Raw genomic sequence first — 23,967 nt, forward strand, 5'->3', positions numbered from 1 at the left:
TCAGTATGACCTCATTTCACCAGGGGAACTCTGAAATCTGAGGAAAATCTTTTGCTAGCCATAACTTGATAAAAAAGCATTTTCAGACATATGTTTATGAACTTTTTAACTTATTTCAGGCTCAAGAATTAGTTCTCAGATTATTTTTCTTTCCTCGTAAATCATTCTGTGTAAAAACCTTACAAATGCAAACAAATAACATCACACTAATGTACAAAAAGATTTGTATTAATATACGTAAACTGATTGAGAAAATTGCACACAAATTAAAAAAAAATTGTTCAAAAACATATTTAAATTTTCAGGCTAATAAATCAAAATATGATTATTCACAAAACAGAATTACAAAATGAGCACAATATTCCTGTAATATATAAAATGATTTGTTCTGAGTATACAAATAGGGTGAATGTAGCTTTAAATAAAGGTACATCGAACACTTGAATGCTGTTCATATATCCTCAGTATTTACTAATCATCTCACAAACACAAATTGCAATTCCACCAAAATTTATAGCAATCTTGCTATTTGACATATAAACAAAAAGATTGTAAAAATGAATCTCCCTGAACATTTTGAAGTAGGTAAATACAAAAAAAAAAAAATATAAAATGTACAGATAATTCAAAACCAATAAATGTTTTGACCAAATTTTAGTAGTGCTTGTCTAATTAAAAAAAGATCACTGATTAAAAAAATTTCATTGAAAAAAGTCAGTTGATGACAGGATGAGAACACCAGCACCACCCATTGAAAATGTTTTGAAAGCTGTTAAAAATGTTTTATTATAAGATTTGGTTTGCTTTGTTGTTTAAATTTTATATTTTAAAATAACTTTTAATACTGACTGCTATGGGCAAAAATAGCAAGTATAATTTAGTATTAACTTAGATGGTTTAATCTTTACGTTGTAAGGTGAAGATATAATTTCAATAAGTTTTTTTTTAATATTATTATTCCTGTTACTGTTTACAGTTAATGTTTAAATTCATCAGTAAGATTTTACTCATGTATCACCCCTTAAATGCGTTACATTAATTCACATCCATTATCCAAATTAAAAAAAAGGGTCTTTGTGTTGACTTTTAAGATATCCAGATCATGATTTCAGTTAGCTGGTATGTTAATCTTCGTTTTGTTGGCAGATTTCTGTTTATTTAAACTTGTTAATACCTAGCAAGAATACAATAAGAACTTAATAAGTTTGATTCCATTTTCTATTATGATCATTCTAATATAATGATTCTAATTAAAAATCTTCCTATCTCATTATTCAACTAGATTACCTTCTGATGTAAGAAAATCCAAAATAAATGATTATAAATCTTAAAAAGAGTAAATTTTGCATGTGCTATCAGGTCTGATATGTATAAAAATAAATGATATGTTTCTTTAAACTTAAATAAATATATTAAAAAAGGTGTTTATATTCATAAAAAAAGTATTTGGTAATTTACATTTAAATAGGTGATTTATTTTGTTTAAAATAGTTAATATTTTATTTTATTTACATAAAAAATAAAAATATATACAAGTTTTATGTTTTTATTATTTCTATGATAATAACAATATTATTAATAATGATGATGTACTCGTATTTCTATTAATAACAGTTTTCTTCATCCAGTAATTTAAAAAAGATTAAATTATTTGAAAATAAACATAATTACGTTAATAAATACTACTTCAGTGTTTTATTTAGTTTTAAGGATTTTTTTTGATTGATCGTTTTTTTCTCATTCCTGTTAGAGAAAATGGTATTGATGGAATTTTTTCGCTCTGAAAAAAATAAAAAAATAAATATTAAAATGAGCCATTTCATTATTTTAAATTACTGAACTACATGGTTAGATGTTCATAAAAAACTTCATTTTTTAAATTTTATAATAACTTTACTATAATTTATTTGTTTCTGACAGAAATATATGTTTCTATATATAATATTACATACTATACAAGTAAAAATTACCCAAATAAAATGGATAATTATTTTATTATCTATTTTATTTGGAAAGGTGGGTGAATATTATTATACGAGGGTTATTTTTTTCAAGGTCCAATCGGTCGCGAAATAAAAACCTGCGCAAAAATTGGATGAACCTTTGCGCATATGTGTTGCGCAGCGTCTCTAGTACGACCTTCAATCACGCCATGTTACTTTGTTTAGTTCTGAACACGCATCTAGCACGTAAACATGTCTACAACAATAGCATCTCCCGCCAAGTGTGAAGTGTGTGCGGTAATTCCATTTCTTCAGGCTGAGGAGTATAATGCAGCTGAAATTCATCGACGAATAAGTAATGTGTACAGTGAAACTTCAGTGAGTGATAGCTAAGTGTGACAATGGTACAGGAACTTTAAAGCAGGATATACAGATGTTCATGATGCAGGCGGTCAGGGAAGGAAGCGAGTGTCAACCGATGATCTCGTTGAGCGAGTGGATGAGGCGATTCGAGAAAAAAGTATTGAGTGATTCGTTTCCTGAAATTTCAAGGTCAGCTCTCTACACCATTGTGAGTGAGAGACTTCAGTACTGCAAACTGTGTGCGTAGAAACATGGCTGAAAACACAGGCGGCTCCGTTCTTTGATGAGGGTATTGGAAAGTTGGTACCATGCTATGACAGATGTCTAAATCAGAGTGGCGACTATGTAGAGAAATAGCGTAACTATGTAAGTACCTTTTACAAATAACAAATTTTTTATTTTCACTGTGGTTTTAATTTCGTGACCGATTGGACCTTGAAAAAAAATAACCCTCTTAATATTGAAAACATATTGCCCTGAAAAAATACTATAAGGAGAAATGAACAATTTTTAATATTTTTTATTTTTTCTTCAGTGTAATTAACAGTAGTTTTCGAAATATACAAAAGCAACATTTTTTAAGATACCTGTAAAATTATAACATTAAAAATTATTGTTGCATAAAAGGAAGAAGGTAATTTAAGTTCTTGACTGTTACTAAACGACAATAGAATGAGAATTATAAAGTATTGATTACTTTAAGTGTTAGTTTTCTGACAGCGTTATTTATGAAATAGAATTAAGTGTTAAGAAACCAAAAGCTACCAGTCTTTAACATAATATGTCAGTGGAGAGTATAGTAGTTTATTTTCTAATCATGATTTGTTTTGAAATGAAACAAAAAAAAAAAATACAGTACTTAACAAGATATAAAAATTGATTATAACAAAATAAGCTGAACATATACATATCACTTTCCTTGTAGTCTCTGATTTTTTATATATTTTATACTGTTTCAGTAGCTTTTTTACTCTATCTTAAAAAATTCTCTCGCTAGTGGAACAGTTCGAAGTTTCTGAGAGTAGCATCCAGTAAATTGAAGGGTATGAAATATCAAAGTACTAATGCTACCTGCTGTAGCTTGTTTCAGTAAAGCTACTTCCGTAGGTGTCAGTTTGAGAAAAAGATCATTTTTCATAATATAGTAGCTGTTTGGAATTTATTTTATTACTGTTTATGGACTACTTCTTTAAGCACTATTGTATAACTGGATTTTATTCCAATAATTTTTAGTGAACTATTTTTTACAATAAAATTATGTTAAAGTAAAATTACAATTAATAAATTCTGTAATACTTTGATACAATGAGAATTAGAAAATTTTGATTACAATTTTAAATTTGTGAAGGTTCTATCTATTAAAATTATGTTTCATTTATTTATCTGTTATTGTATTAATTATATTTATCTTTTTAAATATAATTAATACAATAACAAATAAATTTATACAAACCAAATGTGTATAGCCTGTGTACTTTGTTTCAGAAATAATAATAATTCAGAAATAATAATTCTGTGAACTTTATTTCTGCTGAAATAATAGCTCTTTTTGCAGAATATATTAATGCACATGAATTGCTTGTTACTTTATTAAATCTTTTGAAAACATATTGTTAATTTACTCAGGGTGTATTTCTTAATTGTAATATTATTTTAATTATTATTATTATTATTTGTTAGTGTGCCACATAGATTAGTTCTTAGAATTTTTTAAATTATTTAAATTGATAAATTTAAGATATTTGATCTAACGTTTTAATTTTTAATTAAACATTTTACTGATCATCCGTTTTAAAGGTTACTGTTGTTGGCTTGTATAATTGAAAATGCATGTGTAAACTTGGAAAAAGATAATAAATCACTGATTGAATGTTTTAGGGAAATAATTAAAATTTGACTGATTTTCACAATTGAGGAAGCATGAAATGGAACATTTTTTATTGATTTCAAAAAGATCTTAGAGTGGAAAAAATTTATATGCCTAGAAAAGTAATCTAGGCTGGTGATTTTGATAAGTACACTATTAAATAGATGGGTCTCAATTTTTACATCACTAAAGGGTGTGTTCATATACTTTGGAAGCTACACAGTTTACTATACAAAAGATTTCAATCTTCTCAACAAATTCACGAATTGATAGAATTATCTGTTTTCCATTGCATCACTCTTAATTTGATATGATTGTGTTGGGAGTGATGAAGAATTAGCAGCATCTCATAGTATGTCATTTAGTCTGAAAGACATCATGTATCTGCTCAAGCATGAAATATCCAAAACCGGATAAAAGATGTGGCAAATTCCTTTGATATCAATGTCAATAATGATTCAGAAAGCCCTTCTGACTTCAGAAAACAGCAGTTAGAAGCTGGTAATGATTTTTGTGGCTCTGAAGAAGATCAGAATAGCAACTGGTTAATAAAGCAATGAGTACTTGGATATTATTAATCTTTTTTTTTTAACTACTTTGCATTTTTTCCATTTTCAGTTTATCTGTAGAAATGATGTGTAAATATAAAAAGGTAATTGTTTTCATGCAATATTCTTTACAGGTCAATAGATTTATCTTTTGTTATTTTTGGGTAATTTATTTACAAATTCCTTATGACCTTAAATAGTTTCTTATATTTTATAGCAATAATGTACATTGATAAAATACATTCCACTATGTATGTGATGACAAAATAAATCAAATATGTGTGTAGAATAAATATCTACACTAGAAACAAGTTGTTTTTTGACGACATTGAGAGGTCTAATGTTGATGTGACAAGCATGAATGATCGTAGTTTACCACACATATACAAACAAGTTTTGAGTTCTTCAGAAAGATATAAAAATTTGTCTTATAAAATTTACCCAGAATGATTTTAAATTAAAAAAATAACGATTATAATTAAAATCATTAATTTTCTTTCAGATTTGTTGTTTTTTTGTTTAAACTTGATGAATATAATATTTCTGGTAATAAATTTTGGAATTTGAGTCTCAGAAGATTAATTATTGGGTGTAGGTTAAATCTAAGAATTAAGTAATTTTGTATTTTGAGACCTAAAACCCTGATGGGGAGTCTTATTCTTTAAGACTTTGGGGGTTGGCGTTCCGACAACCCTAGCCTCTGTAGCTTTTTTTCACTACACACAAAACTGCAAAACACTTTGTAGTATACACATACACTACATCAAGAACACTACAAATTACAACATATACAACTACAGAACAACATCCTAAACTATTTCTTCTTACACTTGGTGGTGTTGCAACACCTTAAGAAATGTAACTGTAACGCAATGGAAACTATTGTGCCAATGGGTGAATAGCTCTATGTAGTGTCGTGAATGATGTCCTGTAGGCACCTGGGCGAATCCAGTTGTATTTAGCTCTAGCACCAATATGCATGCGCTTTGCTGGAGTGGTTATAATGCCGGTACTTATGGGATTTGTATGTCTGTTCCATTAAATTCTTCTTCAGTGGTTGTTGGTCCACTTGAAAAAAAACAACAAAAAACCTGGAAATTTGAAAAGTTTTGACAGACATTGTTAGCCATAGATGTATTGAGAGGTATGCAAACAAAAAATGTAGTAGATGGTGTCTAGTGTATGTTTTCTTATAGTGAAATATAACGAGGAAGGTAAATCATTCTCTAAGGTTTCTCTGTTTCCATTCCCACTGTCCCTGAGTGAATAAAAATTGACTACTTCTCACTCCATGTGCAGCCATTTATCAAACCCAAGATGCTGCTTTCAATGTTGAGGGTTTGGTCACAACAAAATTGGTTGCGCAAAGGAACAAGTTAGTGCACACTGCAGCCATACAGATCATGATGATAGCTCATGTGCTGAGGTAGAAAAATGTATTAATTTAAAGTTCCACACTTGGTAAGGACTCAGGAATGCCCCCTTTATAAGGAAGAAAAGACTATCTTGAAGATATGCTTTGAGTATAAATTATCCTTTCCTGTGGCCCATTGGAAGTATAGAAAATCCCTCAACATGAGGAATCCTGTATACCTTGATGTTGGTTGTATTCAGGCTTCTAACAATGTACTAAAAACAGAGTGCACATTGTGCAAGAACTGACCAAATTGGTGTAAGCTTTGTCAGACCAGGTAAAATCTCTCATTTCTGTTATTTTAGCATTGAGCATTGGCAAGAAGAAAGATAGTTTTGTTGGAAAGACCGAAAATGATGTATAAATCTACTTCAGTTAGTAGACACGAAATAAAAATACCGCTGCACCAACACAGCAAATAACTAAGATCCCACTGAAGGGATCAACAAAAATATCATTGCCTGGTATGGTATCTCCAGCCTGCGAGGCTTCCAAATTCCCACCATCTTGAGGTCTCTTAAAGGGTGTGGAGGCGGATGGATGAAGTGCCAGAAAAAGCTAAGCACTTCCTTAAAGGTATAAACACCAAAAAGAAAAACCGTATAGTTTTCGACAAATAATTTGCACACAGAAATTTAATATATAACAAGAAAAAAAGTATTTCCAATGGCTACAAATATTATTCAGTGAAATGTTTGCGGTCTCTGTTCTTTCCATGAGAATATTGAAATCCTTCTACAGGAAGAAAATCCTTTAATATTGTGTCTGCAGGAGAAACCTCCATCCACAGGATGATTTGTGCTTTTACGGATACATTTGTGAAAGATGCAACTATCAAACTGAGGGCAGAGGATGAAAGGTGTTGCTGTTTTCCTGAAGGAAATAGTATTGGCCATGCATATACCACTGCATAAAAACATTCCTGCAGTTTCAGTGAAGATATTGCCATTCAATAATATCTGCAACTTATACCTTCCATCAAATTCAGATGTCAGTGAGAATGATCTGTGTAGTCTGTTTTCCCAGATTCCTTTATGTGGCTTAATAATTGGCGATTTCAACACTCGCCACGATTCATTGAGTTCACCATCATGTTCTTCCTGAGGAAATATAGTTGACTGACTGAGGCAGAACTTAGATCTTTGCTTATTGAATGATGGATCACATATGTTTGTATCATCTTCATCAGATCTGATCATCATCTTCGTGCATTGATCTGTCATTGTGTTCACCATCCCTACTTATATGTCTTAATGGGGTGTTTCCAAAAATATTTTTGGAAACGATCACAGATCAATCAATTGTTATCTCTGTCAGTAATAGTGATTTGCCTCAAGAGTCAGCTATCCAGGTGGGTGGTTGGGAAGGCAGACTGGAATGGTTACAAAGATTCTTTTTGCCACTGCAATGACACGATCCACCTACTTGCCAAGTTTACATACCAAATTCTCAATAGCATTCATGCCTTTAACATCTGGATAGCCAAGGTGTACTGCTGTTCCTTGGTGGGATGAAAACTGCAGGCATGCACCAAGAGATTGCCGTAGGGCTTTACATAACTTCAATCGAAGACCGATGACTGAATTGGTCTGCCCCTTCTGCAATGCAAGAGCTGTTTGCCGTCAAGTGTTTCAGTGTGCTAAATGAAAATCTTGGCAGAATTATGTTGACTCCATTTCTCAGATAACATCATCTGTTGTATGTAGAAAGGTTTGAACATATGTAGATCGTTACATTCATGGCAGCTGAATGGACTGCAAAGCAAAGCGGCAGAGACCTTGTTACCACACCAGTTGTGGTGAACTCATATAGAAGGTTGTTCAGGGCAGTTTCACTCATATCATTGTACTGTCCTGAGTTTGTAGATATAAGTTGCAGGTTGAAAATATCCTGTTGGTGATTTTTGACTCGCAAAATGAATTAAACATTTCTTATAATGAGCTAAAGTATTACTTGAATAATTCTCCCGTGACACTTCGCTTAGAAATAATAATATCAGGCTCAGTATGTTATCATATCTTCAAGAGACTGAACCACGACGTCTTTTGTTTACCTATAATAGAATATTATAGATTATATATATATATATATATATATATATATATATATAGCCATGTGTATATATATATATATATATATATATATATATAGCCATGTGTATATATATATATATATATATATTATCTCTAACCAGGTGTTTCCAGATTCTTGGTCAGATCTCACACTCACACACTGGTGATCTGTGTATTGAAACCTGGTAAAGATAAATCATACCCCACAAGTTATTATCCTATCTTTTTGACCAGTACCTTGTGCAAGGTGATGAAATGAATGGTAAACTGTCATCTATTGTGATACCTTGAGAGAAACTCCCTGATTTCCCCAGAAGAAAGGCAGTTTCTGGCAGGGTAAATTGTATATTGATATGTAGTTGCCCTCGAAGCTGCTATTCAAAATGCCTTTTTACTTCGCCAATACTTGATTACTGTATTTTTTGATTTGTAAAAGGCATATGACACAGCATGAAGGAGAGGAATTCTAAATACACTTCATGAATGGAGTATACAAGGTAATCTTCTCACATTTATCAGGGGTTTCCTCAGTAGTCGGTCCTTCTGATTTCAAGTTTGGAACTACAGTATCTAATAGTTTTATACTAGAAAACAGAATATCTCAGAGAAGTGTCCTAAGTGTTACTTTGTGTGTTGTAGCTATAAATAGTATAACAAACTACGTGTGAAAACCCGTTATGTGTTCTTTATTTGTAAATGATTTTTCTATTTATGTAGCATGTAGAATGTTAGCTACAGGTGAGAGGCTGCTTCAGAACACATTAACCTGCTTGTAATCGTGGTGTTAAATCTACTGGATTCATGTTTTACTGGAAAAAAATAAGTGCATTTGCTTTTACTGGTTGAGGGAACTTGTTGACCCTCAACTGTATTTACATCTTAAACTAGTTGAGGCATGCATGCGGGTTAGATTTCTTGGAATGTGGTTAGATCAGTGACTAATGTGGGTTACATTTGAAGGAGCTGAAGGTAAAATATCTAAAAATGTTAGCCTTGCTGAGAGTTCTATATAATACCCATTGGGGAGCTGATCGTATATGCATGTTGTGCTTCTACCGAGCTCTTGTCTGTTCCCGCTTAGACTAGAGTTATGTAGCTTATTCGTCAGCATGGACCACCAATCTAAAGATGCTTGATGCAGTCCATCATTCATTCATCCATCTTGCAACAGAAACGTTAATTCTGTTGATTGTTCTTTTGTGGTTGGGAACAGTCAGTACATGTTTGGCCTCTCAAACATCACCAGTAGCTTCGTTGCTGAGCTGTATGCTCTTAATAAGGCCTTATATATAATTAGCCCAACATTTCGTCATGTTCTTGTTTGCTCAGAGTCTATTAGTGCTTTACAGGCATTTAGTGACGTGTTCTCCAGACATTCTGTCTGTGAGGTTCAGTATGTTATTTTGCAAATGGATCACTATATACAACTGTGAGCTGCTGCTGAATTCTAAATATACTGGAATTTCAGGCAATGAGCCTGAAATTCCTGCTTTCCACTTTTTCAAAATGAGCACCAATGATGCGGCGAAGGAGGCTTGTTTCCAGCCTCCTTTCATCAATTGTGTCACTTCAAACGATCTTGTCTGTTTTCTAAAAAGGGTGGTTCATGATGAGTAGCAAATAGAATGGGATGCTATTATTAACAATAAACTTCATTCATTTACGAACACTGTTTTTGGAGCTCCTCATAAAAAAAAACTGTAGAGAGGAGGTTATTATTTACCATTTGTGAATATTGCACACTAGCTCACTCATGAATATCTGTTATTGTATGCTGCAACTGCCAATTACCAGTGCACCATATCCTTGTGGATTGTATCTGTTATGCAGCATTGTGTTCCAAGTTTAAACTAGGGGCTGACATGCAAAGTGTATTGGGAAACTATGGAGTGATGTTATCAATGTCTTGCGATTTATAAAGGCCCTGGATCTTAATTCAAAAATTTAATTATTTATACAGCAAAAGAAAAAGAAACCTAATAATACAATACTTTTAATTATTGTCAGTTCTATTTAAATACTAGATAGATTGTTTAGCTAGTAGAAGTTTGTTAATGCACACAGTGGAGTTATTAACCTTGTGTTTCCGCACCATCTGCTGTTTTCACTGACCTCTTTTAACTGTATGTTTCCTGGTAGATAATATCACAATAATTTATTAACCATATTTATAAAAAAATTTAAATTACGGCTAAAAATTTATAAAAATTGGAACTATGTGTAATATGAAAAATTTATATGTTTATTTTTGGAATACTCAAATTATTACTTTATCATAATGAAGTACTACTGCAATTACTTTTACAATTATGTATTTCTACAGTGAAGTACATTACTTCACTGTAGAAGTTTATAAATAAATTTAGTAGTATATGTTACTAATGTTTAATGAACTGACAGAAAATTTTGAATAACTTGTTTAAACATTCTTATTGCTCAACATTCTGAGATAAAAAAATACTAAACTTGTGTCTAAATAATTTTATGTTTGTATGCTTCAAAATGGGTTGGCATCTATTTGCTTCATATTTAAAAAATTAACTCAGAATTACAGACTTTGCAGGGTAGCTTTTTTATGGAGGTAGTTGATTGTATTAAACATTTGAAAAGATTGGTTGACGAGTGGTATTTTATTGATAGGTACTATAAGTCAAAGTTTATTGGAGTTCATGAAAATTTTACTGTTATTATTTTTTAGGTTGTAAAAACATACTAGCATCAGAAGTTTTAAAATTAAGAACTTTTGAAAGAAACAGAAATTCACTGAACTCTCTTATGCTTAATAATTCATTTTGGAAATTTTTGAACTTTTGACTGTTATAACATTCTGACTTAAACTTTTTTTGCTGTTTTTTTTCTTAAATGTGTTGTGTTATAAGGGTGAGAATATTTTCTCCCTTTTTTGCAGTGTTTAATAACCTCACTACTAAGAGTAGGAGATTTACAAAATTTAAAACTTTGGTTATTCAAAGTTGATCTTAGGATACGTTAGATTTTTAAAATAATCATCCCTGAGTCAAATAGCTATTATTTGGTAAATGGCTGATATCTAGAAAAAGTAAAAAAACTCCCAAATTAAATAATAGTGAGTAAAGCTTAGGGTTAAACTTATTTTTACAACTTTTTGTATTTTTAATTTAGGGCTAAATCCCCTGTTAAATTATAATTAGTAAAAAATTGTACTTTTTGTAGCCTTTTTGCACCTTTTTGAAGAAAAAGTTAACAAGTGCCTGGTACAGCCCATACATTATTAACCTTATTGTGAAGATTCAAACTTATATTGTGACTAATCTAGTTAAAAAAATGGTTGTAGATTCTATTTCTTTTGGATAATTTTGCCATCTATGTAGGTTAATAACTGTAGATTGGTTGGACTAATCAATTTTTCATAGTGACATCCATTTATGGTGTTTTGGTACTATAAAAGATTGGAGTTATGATTTTAAATGGGTGGAGAAATAGAGGAGCTCAAGGAGTCATAGTTCCGGTCATTTACTGAGAAAGTTTAGCAAAGCTGTCATTTTCTTTTCACAGCCATAAGCAGTAATTAATAGGATTAAACGTTAGTGTCAAACTGAAATTAGAAATAGTCATACATATCAGTAATGTTCCATAATGATTAGTTCTTTATTACCAGTTTTATTTTATGTTGTAAATTGAACAGTTGGTCATATCTTGTAATGAACTACACTTGCTAATATTTGTTAGTTATTAGTGTGTAATAGATAGAGAACCAGTTTCTTCTTTGTGAAGCATTATGTTTGGCTTTTTGTTGTGCATAAAAGTATATTAAATGTAATAACTTGGGGGGAGGGAATATATATAGAGTATTAAAAAAATGTCCTTTTTTTTATGATGAAATATGAAATATTTTCTGTGCCAGAAAATATCATGCATTTATTGTTCAGCTTTTAATTGATTTATTATTTGTAAAAGAGTTATTTAAGATGCTGTTGAAAATAATAGGTAAACAAAAAAAAAATTATTAACTTTGTTGACCACTATTTTTTAACAGATCAAAATTTACTTTGTTTGGTATTGCACTATTTTTTGATCTTCTAACAAGGTTTAAAAATGGTCTATTTGTCCTATTTTTATGTTAAAACATTTTTGATCATCCATTTCCTGCAGCTCCTCAAAACTGGGAGATTTGCGTTTGGGCAGAAAGGTATGGCTATTATTGCCTAGTAAATGCTATGAAAATTACAATTTCTTATTCTCAACAGTTAAAAGTTAATAGTTAAAGGGACTTTTTGAACACTATATATATATATATATGTATGTATGTATGTGTGTGTGTGTGTGTGTGTGTGTGTGTGTGTGTGCACGTGCGCATGTGTGTTTAGATATAGATATATAAATTGAAATTTTATAGATATATTAAAAAAAATTTTTTTAATAAAACTTACTTGATGTTGCCTTCTTCTAAGTATTTCTTGACGTGCTTCCTGAATAGCTTCCCATAATTTTGCTTCAGACAAAATTTGCCGACTTAATTCTTCTACAGCTGGCTCAGAATTCAAATCTACAAGTGTTGCCATCGATTCATCTGAACGTTTCCGCCCACAACCTTAAAACAGTAATCTTAAAAATTAATTGATATTTAAAAATATGATGTGGACAACACATGACTTCCTTGTACACCTATTAAATTACATTTACACATTTTTTTAAAATGAAAATTACATAAAATGGGTTCATCTCTATTAACAAACTTAAAAGTTTTGGTGCATTTTAACCTTTTAGCAAAATTAAAAATTTGTATATGTTATTTGCGTCATTGTATTAACTTATATTATTTGTCCCAAAACAAACAATTTAGATTTATTCAATACAAAAATTCAGTTAATAATTACAGATTAATAACTGAATTAGTTAGATAATTATTCAGTTAATAATTATTGTAGATTAATTGTAGAATAATATCATTACAATAACTCGGTTAATAAAATTTTTGAGTTATTCAGTAATATAAGTTGAACACATTTCTTATCTTCTTATTCATTATTAAAAGGGTTTATCTCAGTTTCCATGCTGCTGTTAAGTCATTTCTTCTTTCCTGATGTAGCAGCTCTATTGCTACTGTAGGAGCATATATAAAGGGAAAGATAGTGATTGGCCAAAATTTGGGTATTGAAGATTTTGCAGATGTTGATGTTTCAAAATCGTCGAAATTTCTGGAAGGTGTATGAACTTTATATATATGTACTTTATTTAATACCAATGGAATAGTTCTTTAAAAATGTCTGTATCTACAGCAATAAACTTTGGAAAAAATTTAAAAAGGAGAGTTAATTTTAGCATTTAAAATTTTTGATTTTATTATAAAGTGCTCATGAGAAAATTGAGCTTAAGTATGATGAAAATACTTTAGTTACAAAATTTTAAGGGTGGGGCTTTCAATATTATTTCTGAATTTACTTTTTATCTTGTACATTGAAAACCTGTTGATCAAAAAGGTTGAAATTTAGTATTAGTATTTGGCTACATATATGTATATATAAAATTGATTGGAAGAGTTGTAGACAGGGATGCTGTCTTTTGCCTACCTTGTTTAACATTTATCTTGAGGAGATCACAGAAAAATGCATGAAAGGAAAGAGAAGTGTGTATTTTGGTGGGAAGAGAGTAGAATACATTAGATTTTCTGATTACATGGTATTGTTAGCAGAAAATATCAATGCATTTACAGGAATGCTGATGAGTTTAGATAGAACGTGTAAGGACTTTGGTTTGAAAATCAAATGTAAGAAAAATAAATGTGTGGTGGTTGGCAAGGATAATAAAGATATCTGGTATGGACATCACATGACTTCCTTGTACGTCTATTAAATTACATATACATATTTTTAAAATTACATAAAATGTTATTTCACTAATAACTTCTGGTTCTTTTTCATATATTTAAAAATTTTTTTTTAATTGTTATTATTGAATTATTATTTATTATAAATTTTGTTTTTACAATCGAAGGTTAACAATTATTAATAAATTAATATATTTAAATTAAAAAAAAGTTAAAAAAAGGGAAAAAGGAAGAAAATATTGCAATGCAAGAAGGAATAAAAACATTAAGAGAAGATGATAAATATAAAGAGGAAGAAAACGTTAAGACCAAGGAAAGAATAAAAAGATTAAGAGAGGATGATGAATATAAAGAGAGAGAAAATTTGAAAACTAGAGAATGTGCACACAAATTAAGAACAGAAGAATTATATCAAATCAAAAAACGATTAAATGATTCGCAACAAAAAACAAATAAACAAAATGATAATCAACTCCGACTTAAGAAGAATATTGTCCGACAATATCAGAGGAGTAATGAACTAAAAGATATGAATTTTTTGCAATTTATTAAGGATCGTACATGTATGCCTCAGTGTATATATTGTTCTTGTGAGGGTCTATTTTTCAGTTACTCTGTGGTTAACTTTAATGTAGATAAAATTAAACAGAAATTCCAGAATAATTAAATAAAATTAAACTAGAAAAACAAAAAAAATAAGATTCTAAGTTATAATTTTCAATTAATATTAAATAATCAGATGTTTCACCAAATCTGTTACAAAGACACATATGTAATAATGCCTATTAAATTCCATATAGACATTTTTAAAAGTACATAAAATTTAATTTCACTAATATCTTCTGATTTTTTCATGTTTTTTTTTTATTGTTATTGAATAATTGTTTATTGTAAAAATTTTGTTACAATCGTAGGTTAATAATTATTAATAAATTAATATATTTAAATTAAAAAAAGTTAAAAAAAGGAGATTAACATTGGTTCAAATCAGACTTAACTGTTTTTCCAAGTTGTGGTTATTATTAAAAATGTTATGTAAGGTAGCTGTCTACCTTACATAACATAATATCCTTTGGGATTATGAGGTGTCCAAAATTGATTACTTCTTGTGCAAAATATTTTTTTTTGAGTGATGAAAATTGATATAACGTAAGTTAAATTAGTAATCTAACTCTGGAAATTGATACTAACGAATCGGGATTTTCCGCAAGTGATCGGTACATTCCGGTGCCTACTTTTTGGTTATAGTTCATTATTTTATGAAGAAAAAATTCTGATGTGGACACCACATAACTTCCTTGTACGCCTATTAAATTACATATACACATTTTTTTTAAAATGAAAAGTACATAAAATTTAATTTCATTATAATTTCTGATATTTTTTTTTTAATTGCTGTTATTGAATAATTATTTATTGTAAACATTTTTTTACAATCAGAGATTAATAATTATTAATAAATCAATATATTTAAATTAAAAAAAAAAGTTAAAAAAAAGAGATAAGTCGAATTCGAACCGATGTACTTTCCCCTTGTAAGAGAATATTTCATTAATTAAAATTTTATTTGGTTATAACTTTGGAAACAACGAAAATAAGTACCATTTACGATATATTATTGAAAAGCTGTCAGTGAGGGTTTATTACTACAGTTAAGAAAAAGTCCAAAATCAAAATTTTGGGGATTTTGGGGTTTTTTGGACACTTTTAGTCCAGTCGATTGCAATAAAAAGGGGTGGTGCACAATTAGATGTTACAACAGTCCTAATCCAAAATTTCAACATTCTACGGCTAATCGTTTTTGAGTTATGCGAAATACGTACGTACGTACGTACGTACAGACGTCATGCCGAAACTAGTCAAAACGGATTCAGGGATGATCAAAATGGATATTTCCGTTGAAATCTGATACCGACATTTTTCGCTATCACAATACTTCGTACGAGGAAGTAACAATAACATAAATAAATAAAAAATATGTAAAACAAATTTTCAAAATACCACTCTTAAATTAAATGCACTAAAGGGACGGTATCGCAGAATGGATTTAACGACAAGCTTTGATGGTGATATGTAAGATTATGTGAAAGTCATAGTTTCAAATTAAAAATTTTATATTTTTGTCAATTTTTTCTTATGCGTGTTTGCATCTCTTTATTTAGGCCATTCTTCACGCATAAGAAAAAAACTGGTAAAAACATCAAATTTTTAATTTGAAACTATGACTTTCACATAATCGTACCATCAAAACTTGTTGTCAAATACATTCTGTGATACCATCATAAAATTATTTTTTACATTTTAGTGCGTTTAATTTAAGAGTCGTCTTTTAAAAAACTTTTTAGGTATTTTTTATTTTCTACTTTTTAATGTATTAAGTTTTTTTTATAAAAGTTAAAGTTTTTTTTATATATTTTTTATTTTGTACTTTTTAGTCTTCATAATTTATACTTTACAGCTGCACTAGCGCACAGGTTTGAGCGTATTTAGCGAAAGATCGGATCGGTACGTTTTACGGCGGGCGAGTGCAATCAAAATATAGGGCTAAACGACTTAATTTCCGATAACTGAGATCCGGTCGATCAAGAGTGTACCCGATGCGGTAAGAAGTTAACGCTCGACCTAGTGATACATATGCCGTTGGAATCGTGAAAATCGGGACTAGCGGTTGCCGAAATATTACAGTGGCACCCCATCAATTTCTCCCCTCTTCAATTTCGAACAGCACTCCTCTTCAATTTCCGAACGGCGCCCTGCTGAGGGTACCAGTGGGAGCGGATAGGATATCGTTGAGGGGTTTCGAAAAAACTTTTAGAGCACTAGGACCGAAGTTTTCGAGATATTTGCAATTTTCGTCCGAAAATATCCGGTTAAAAAGTACTAAATTTTCCCAAAAGTTCGAGATATATATATACGGTATATTGATATACAGAGTGTCCCATATAAAACGCAACCCATCAATCACTCATTCATAAAATTTCAAAAGTCAAGCTTACTCCCCTAATCGTTACTGAAATGGACTCGTCCAACATCTGAACATCGCGGCGACGCAGTAGAACACTACTGATAGTATCAACAATGCAATCATAACGTTCAGTGTATTGCTAGAGACAAGATGGTGTTTTCGCTAGATGAACGTGTTTTCATTGTCGAGTCGTACTTCAGTACGAAATCAGTGGTTGCAGTGCAAGATTTGTTTCGCCATAAGTACCCAGATAAACCAGCTCCTAACAAAACATCAGTATTAAGGTTAGTCGCAAAATTTAGAGAGACCGGTTCTGTTAAGGAACACAAAAGATCTGCGTCAGTGTTAAATACAGATACAGTCACTGAAATCAAAGACCGATTACTCGCCTCGCAAGATAAATCGATCAGACGTATGTCTGCTGAAATTAATTTGTCCAGATCAACTGTTCATCGGGCGACCAAACAATTACAATTACGAACTTATCGCATTCAAACGGTTCATCGACTTCTTGATCCCGACAAAGAAAAACGGCTACAATATTGTCAACGGTTCCGTCGATTTCTGCGCGAGGAAATTAATGTTATGGATTCGTTATATTTCACAGATGAAGCACGGTTTCATTCGGATGGCTACGTAAACAGCCAAAACAGTAGAATTTGGAGTGCTGAAAATCCTCACGTTTATCACGAAAAACAATTGCACCCGCAGAAGTTGGGCGTGTGGTGCGCGATATCGCGGAAGAAGATTATCGGTCCTATTTTTTTCGAGTACACCATTAATGCAGAACGATATCAGGATATTTTATTTCAGTTCATCGCCCTCTTGGAAGAGGAAGACGGACACTGCTGGCTACAACATGACGGTGCGACATCCCACTACGCAGGTCCAACTTCTGATTCGTTGAGGAATTCTTTGGTAATCGTGTTATCGGTCGAGGCTTGTGGCCACCAAGATCTCCAGATTTGACTGCGGCGGATTTTTTCTATGGGGTTACCTCAAAGAAAAAGCCTACAGCAACAAACCACGAACACTTAAACGATTGAAAGTCAATATTGAATAAGCTGTATTAAATATCCAGCCACAAACTTTGAAAAAAATTGCAAGAAACGCTGTAAAAAAAATTGAAGCTTGTATTCAAGAAGATGGCGGCTACTTTCAACATTTACTCTAAATGTAAGGTAATGGATGGTAATAATAAAATTTACATTTACACATGCCTTTTTATTATTTCAATACCTACCAATATAAGGTTGGGTTGCGTTTTATGTGGGACACTGTATAAAAATATAACAACTGACCACCACCGGACATGTACTAACGAATCGGGATTTTCCGGTAGTGTTCGTTACATTCCGGTGCTAAGCTAAAGGGACGCACACACAAACACATACAAATGCCGTTTAGTAGAGTAGGATTGCTTGTTCTTTACATAGTAATTAAATTGTATGTATCAAGCAAAAGAGATCTTAATCTATTACTTCTGTTAAAATTAATAAATATGCAATCCTTATATTAGAAAATAAATTAACATTTTTATTAGAAAAAAGTATTATAAGATTTTATAAAAAAAAATATGCGTTTGTATGTATATACTTATTTTATTAAAAAATATTTTACCTGTGAATGCATTACAGAATGGCTTTTTCCTTTTTGGATCAAACATTGCGGCTAAATCTGAATCGTCAACCTGTAGAATGTAAAACACAAACAGTATTATGACTAATTTTTATACCCTTGAAATAAACTTATAAAAATATGGAGTTTTAAACATGAGGTTTGAAATATTATAACAGTATGGTTATTGTTCCACGGCTAGGCTTCTCATCGAATAAAAATATTAATGTTAATCGGTACGTGAAGGAAGTATGCATTTTTGTACTTTATGATTCGCTGTTGATTAAAAGGTATCGGTTTACAAGGGCTATCTTATAAAGTAAAAAAGTTTGACAATACAATTTTTATTATGAAAATATTAAATTAATTTTTTTTTAAATTACATGTCTTAGCCGACTTCTCTAAGTAATCGCCGTTAACATAGCGGCCTTCGTCAGAGCGGGATGTAAGTTTCAAAATATTGACTCATCTTTTGCGAGTTACTTGTCACCCAAAGATTCTTTCTATTGACTCTGGAAGTTACTCAGAACTTTATCCAGAGATTGAATGGTGGGTAAACGAAATTTCTCTGCAAATGACGTGTAACAGTTAAAAATTGTTAACGCCTGTAATCGTACAACAAAAAATCTCTTTTGTCAGCCACTTCCATCGCCGAATTCGGGTAGTGCGGTGCACTTCCGCGGATGAAGTCGATCAGTTGAATACCAAACTGATCCCAAAAGATAATGGCCATCATTTTTTTCTGGATACACAGATTTTGTTTATATGTTTTATTAATACTGCGCATAATGAAATACAACTGGTTGTAAAACAGAAGTCAGCCGATGTTAAGTTTAGAATTTCGAAAAAGTATCAGTGCTCGAGTTTTATACTAGGGAGTAACGTCGATTGTCTTACTTATTAAAATTCTCATGATTGAGTCCTTCAGGTTTACCAACTCTCTATAAAAGAAATTATACATTCTCTAATTACTTGATAGCCCATTATTGCATTATATTAATTTGATTTAATACGAGGGCTATTCAGAAAGTAAGGAACGTTTTGGAATTTAAAAAAAACCAAGTACAAGAAAAACTTTTTATTATATACATGTGAAAGAGGGATAAAATACTACTTTTCAACATAATCATCATACAGATTCAGGCACTTATCATAGCGGTGGACAAGCTTTGAAATTCCTGTGTCATAGAATTCTGCCGCCAGTGATCTCAACCACTCAGTGAAGCACCCATCTTGCACAAAATTTGTGGTAGCCTAGCTTCTGTGAAACAATTTCAAACAATAAAGTCCGTGAAACTTGTGGGAAACATAGAGAAAGCTCAGTTATTGTGAAACGGCGGTTTTCACGAATCTTTTCGTCAACTTTGGAGAGCAGATCGTCAGTCACAATGCTCGGACGTCCCCCCTTCTCTTTACCGTAAACGTTTGTTCGGCCATTTTTAAACTGAATGCACCACTTCCTGGCAGAACTTTCACTTATTACGTTGTTACCGTACACTTCACACAGTTCCCGATGAATTTCTATTGGTTTTAAGTTTTTTGCCAACAAAAGACCGAATCACAGACCGCACCTCACAACTGGCGGGATTTTCGATTGCAGCACACATTTCAAATTTGTATATAAAAAAAACGGGCAGTGCGGAGATGTTCCCGTTGTCACGGCTGGACGCTGACTGAGGTGCCGAGCACGAGCGCACCAATATATGCACGATTGGCGTGCGCCTGGCGGCGTCAGGTGGAAACGTTCCTTACTTTCTGAATAGCCCTCGTATTGTTAATTAAAAGGTGTGACTTTTTTGTTGTAATATACATTGTTTTTCAGTATATAATGTTTACATTAATTATATAATTCGCGATTATTATCTTTTGTTAAATATTTAATATATATATATATTTTAATATATTATTATTATTTTTATGTTATAATATACTTATCCATTTTGGTAAGAATTGCCTTTGATCTTGTAGGTAGGGACTCGGAAAAAAAACTTTGAACAAATTTGTGACATTACTTTTTCAAATTTGACATGTAAAGTGCGTTTTAAATTCAATTAAATGAAGAAACAGTGACATCTAACTGCTCTCTTAATCTTACAGGTTTCACTTCTTAAAAACGAAAATTATAAGCAGTACAATTTTCATTTATAAAAGAACAAAGTAGTAAAAGTGAGTATCTGCAAAAAAATACTATAGTACTTTGTTTAAATACATTTTAACTAGACAAAAGTGGCTTTCCAACTCTACACGGAATTCTCTATACGGAACTCTGTACGGAATTACGCTTTCCAAATTTATCCGATACTATTTACAATCAAATTTGTACGGGATATCTATGCTTTGGATATGTCTGGCGTACAAAACCGCCGTATCTGTCCTGCTGGGTGTCTATTGCAAAGAACGACATCCCTTCAGGTTGGTTGTCCATGCTCGAGGGTATGGACTGAATAGCTAAACTCTGTATCTATCCGCCAGATACTATAGCGGCTTGACGTTGGATGTTGCTGCGTTTATTTTCGTAAATAATTAGAACCACCAAAATGCCTTTCGTGGATAATGAACATTTTTTGGGTTTTATGTCGTATTGTTCTGTTTTTGTTCAGTTTTATTTGTATTGTTCTGTTAGTCATCTCACGTCAGAGTAAATACCTTTTTTCAATTATAAACGTATCGATCAAACCGTTTTATTTAGTTTTTTATCAAATAAAATAATAAATCATCTTCATTGCGACTAGTTTTTATTTCTAAGGTCATGCAGTCAGAAACATCACTTCCGACTGATATAAAGCGATCATGATCTATTTATAGCTGACTGTTCGTATTAAACTTAACTTGGAAAGTTCGGTGTTAACTGTATTGATTACATTATTATCTGCACATGTACGTGATCAACAACGGATTTATGGTTTTGTTTGACGGACAGGTACACTGTGAGCCGCGTATGATCCTTAAGACGTATTGCATTTCTTTGTTTGTATCATTCTATTTTACTGCCATTAGTTCTTTACTGAATTTAATTCAATTTTAACGAAAGCTATAAGCGCAAGATTATTTTATTTATTCAATATTACTAAAATATTGCGTCAAAATATTCCATTTTAATTATTCTTGAGTGCTTTGTTCGATAATTTTTCTGAAATCTTATAAAAATAATAAATATATTTTATTTATATATTTTTGTTTAATAAATAAATAATAAATACTTTTTTTTTTCTTAAAAGTAGCTGATATTCTATTTATACAAGAAAACGTACGTACGAATAACAAAATCTGTTTTGTGGTAAGGGTTTGGTGGAATTATAGAAATTAGATTTCAGAGTATGGTAAAATTGTGTTAAACAAAAAACGGAATCGTTCAACACATACACAGAAAAGCGGATACAGTATCTTCTTCATTTCCCCTGCTCTGTATTTTTCTCTCTTTCTCTCCTTCTTTCTTCTCCCACATTCACAAACACACCGTAAAGCGAGTGAATATTTGCATATTTACCTCTGTTGCTTTCGATTTTATTTTTAAAAAATCATACAGAACATCGATTGCTTTTTTACGATGCTATTTCATCAGAATCCTTATAAAATAATATTAACAGTATTAAAAAAAAAAATTAATAATAAATATTATTGTCATACCCTTTTTTGAATTATGACATCATCAGATTGTACTTGTGTCAGGAAACAGATAGTTGCCAGTAAACAGCATGAAAGTAATATATGTACCTCCATCTTCTTTCTAAATAATATGGAAAAAATATTGAGAGAAAAAAATTAGTTAGATGGTAACAGAATTTTTAAGAAAAAATTATCAATATTTATAAATGAACGCTTTCATCTAGATGACATCATCAGTACAAATTAATAAAGTACAGAAATTTTTTTACCAAAACGAGTTTGCATAATAGAATGATATAAAAAATGGATTTAAGCTTGGTTTTATAGTGTCGTAAATTATTTAATTTATCCTTTTAATTAAATAAATATTTTGCGTCGGGGTAAAATCTGTGTAGAATTGATTCAGTCCTAAAATTAATCTTTTAACTACTTAAATAATTCTCAACTTACTTATTATGTTGAAACAAACTGAACATAAACACAAATTAAAAATAATTAGCATGCGAAGGATGAAGCTGGAAGGACGTCTTTCATTTCAGCACGTCCCGAGAAATGAATAGGATCGCTGTCATATTATCTTGATGACAACATTTATTTTTATATTAATTAAAAAGGAAAGGAAACATCGTTTATATCGCAATGTATTTGAATGAATGCTTAAATAACATATCTAAAATAAATTAGGCTTCAAAGTTTAGATTTTTTGACATAATATATATTTATCTGGACATATTTGTTTTTGTTTTGTAAATAAAATGTTGTATAAGTCAGGACTTTTAATTTAATTGTTAGGTTATGACCCATATATGTAAATTAAATGATTTATTTATTTGTTTCAAAATATTGGTTGTTGTTAAAACTTTTAACAGTTATCATTAAAACTTTTTCAGTTATTTTTTAACAGTTTAATTACATAGATGAAGTTTTAAAAACATCTGTTTCTGACTGGTTCTCTAATTTTTTCTAAAATTGAACTATGTTACCTACCGATCTGAATTTAATTATGTTTATTGCTTTTTTCTTTGTAGTTTAATCATTTTATTGAGTTAGAATTATTATATTTTTGTTAAAGATTGTAATTATTTTTTGGTATAAATTTATAATAACCTACAGAAATTTCATCCATATCCGCATTGCTTGCCTATTCATACGTAGTTAGACGTCTCTTTCATCTTACCATTAGTGTCCGCCCCAATAAAGCGATAAAACATATAGCCTTGTGGAAAATAATTTATTATTACTTTTACATATAGACTAATTTTGTCATTTATCTAAATTCGTAGATTATTTTTAGGAAATATTCATTAAAACTTAGCGGGTTAACTTCACTCCCGCTTGATTATAAATGAGCTTTTTTATCTTATAGGACTCAGGTAAAATACTACAATCAAATTAATAATTACTTTAAACTGAATTTGAACGTGTTTCAAGCATACTTTGACCGAGTTTTTATTTAATTAAATTTTAAATTTTATTAATTTATTGATTTAAATAATAAATTATTTAAATTTTATTATTTAAAATAATTTTTATTTAAATATAAATTATATTTTATTATAATAAATAAATAATTATTTTTATTTATTAAAGATTAATATTTTTTTGAAAAATATTAATTACAAAAATACAAAAAATTACAAGCTTACAAAAATATTTTCCACTTCCACTTTATGTATCACATTTATTTTAACATTATTATATCCTCCTCATCTATCTTTCATATAATATTTTTCTTTTTTATAACATTCCTAGAGTAAAACGTTAAT

The 23,967-nt window shown here is 30.6% G+C and overlaps 1 protein-coding gene across 1 annotated transcript; it reads right to left on the minus strand.

Annotated features, from left to right (window-relative positions):
- Positions 1 to 1,598: 1,598 nt before the first annotated feature.
- CCAP (Crustacean cardioactive peptide) lies at positions 1,599 to 22,317 on the minus strand. The gene is made up of 4 exons (XM_075365344.1): positions 22,223 to 22,317; positions 18,599 to 18,668; positions 12,617 to 12,777; positions 1,599 to 1,780 (listed from the first exon to the last, which is right to left on the minus strand). The coding sequence occupies exons 1-4, from the start codon at positions 22,313 to 22,315 to the stop codon at positions 1,706 to 1,708; spliced, it is 399 nt and encodes a 132-aa protein (XP_075221459.1). The 5' UTR covers positions 22,316 to 22,317; the 3' UTR covers positions 1,599 to 1,705.
- Positions 22,318 to 23,967: the final 1,650 nt, after the last annotated feature.

This window comes from Lycorma delicatula, chromosome 5 (assembly GCF_047948215.1).
Source record: "Lycorma delicatula isolate Av1 chromosome 5, ASM4794821v1, whole genome shotgun sequence".
In the NCBI taxonomy this organism is placed as follows: domain Eukaryota; kingdom Metazoa; phylum Arthropoda; class Insecta; order Hemiptera; family Fulgoridae; genus Lycorma; species Lycorma delicatula.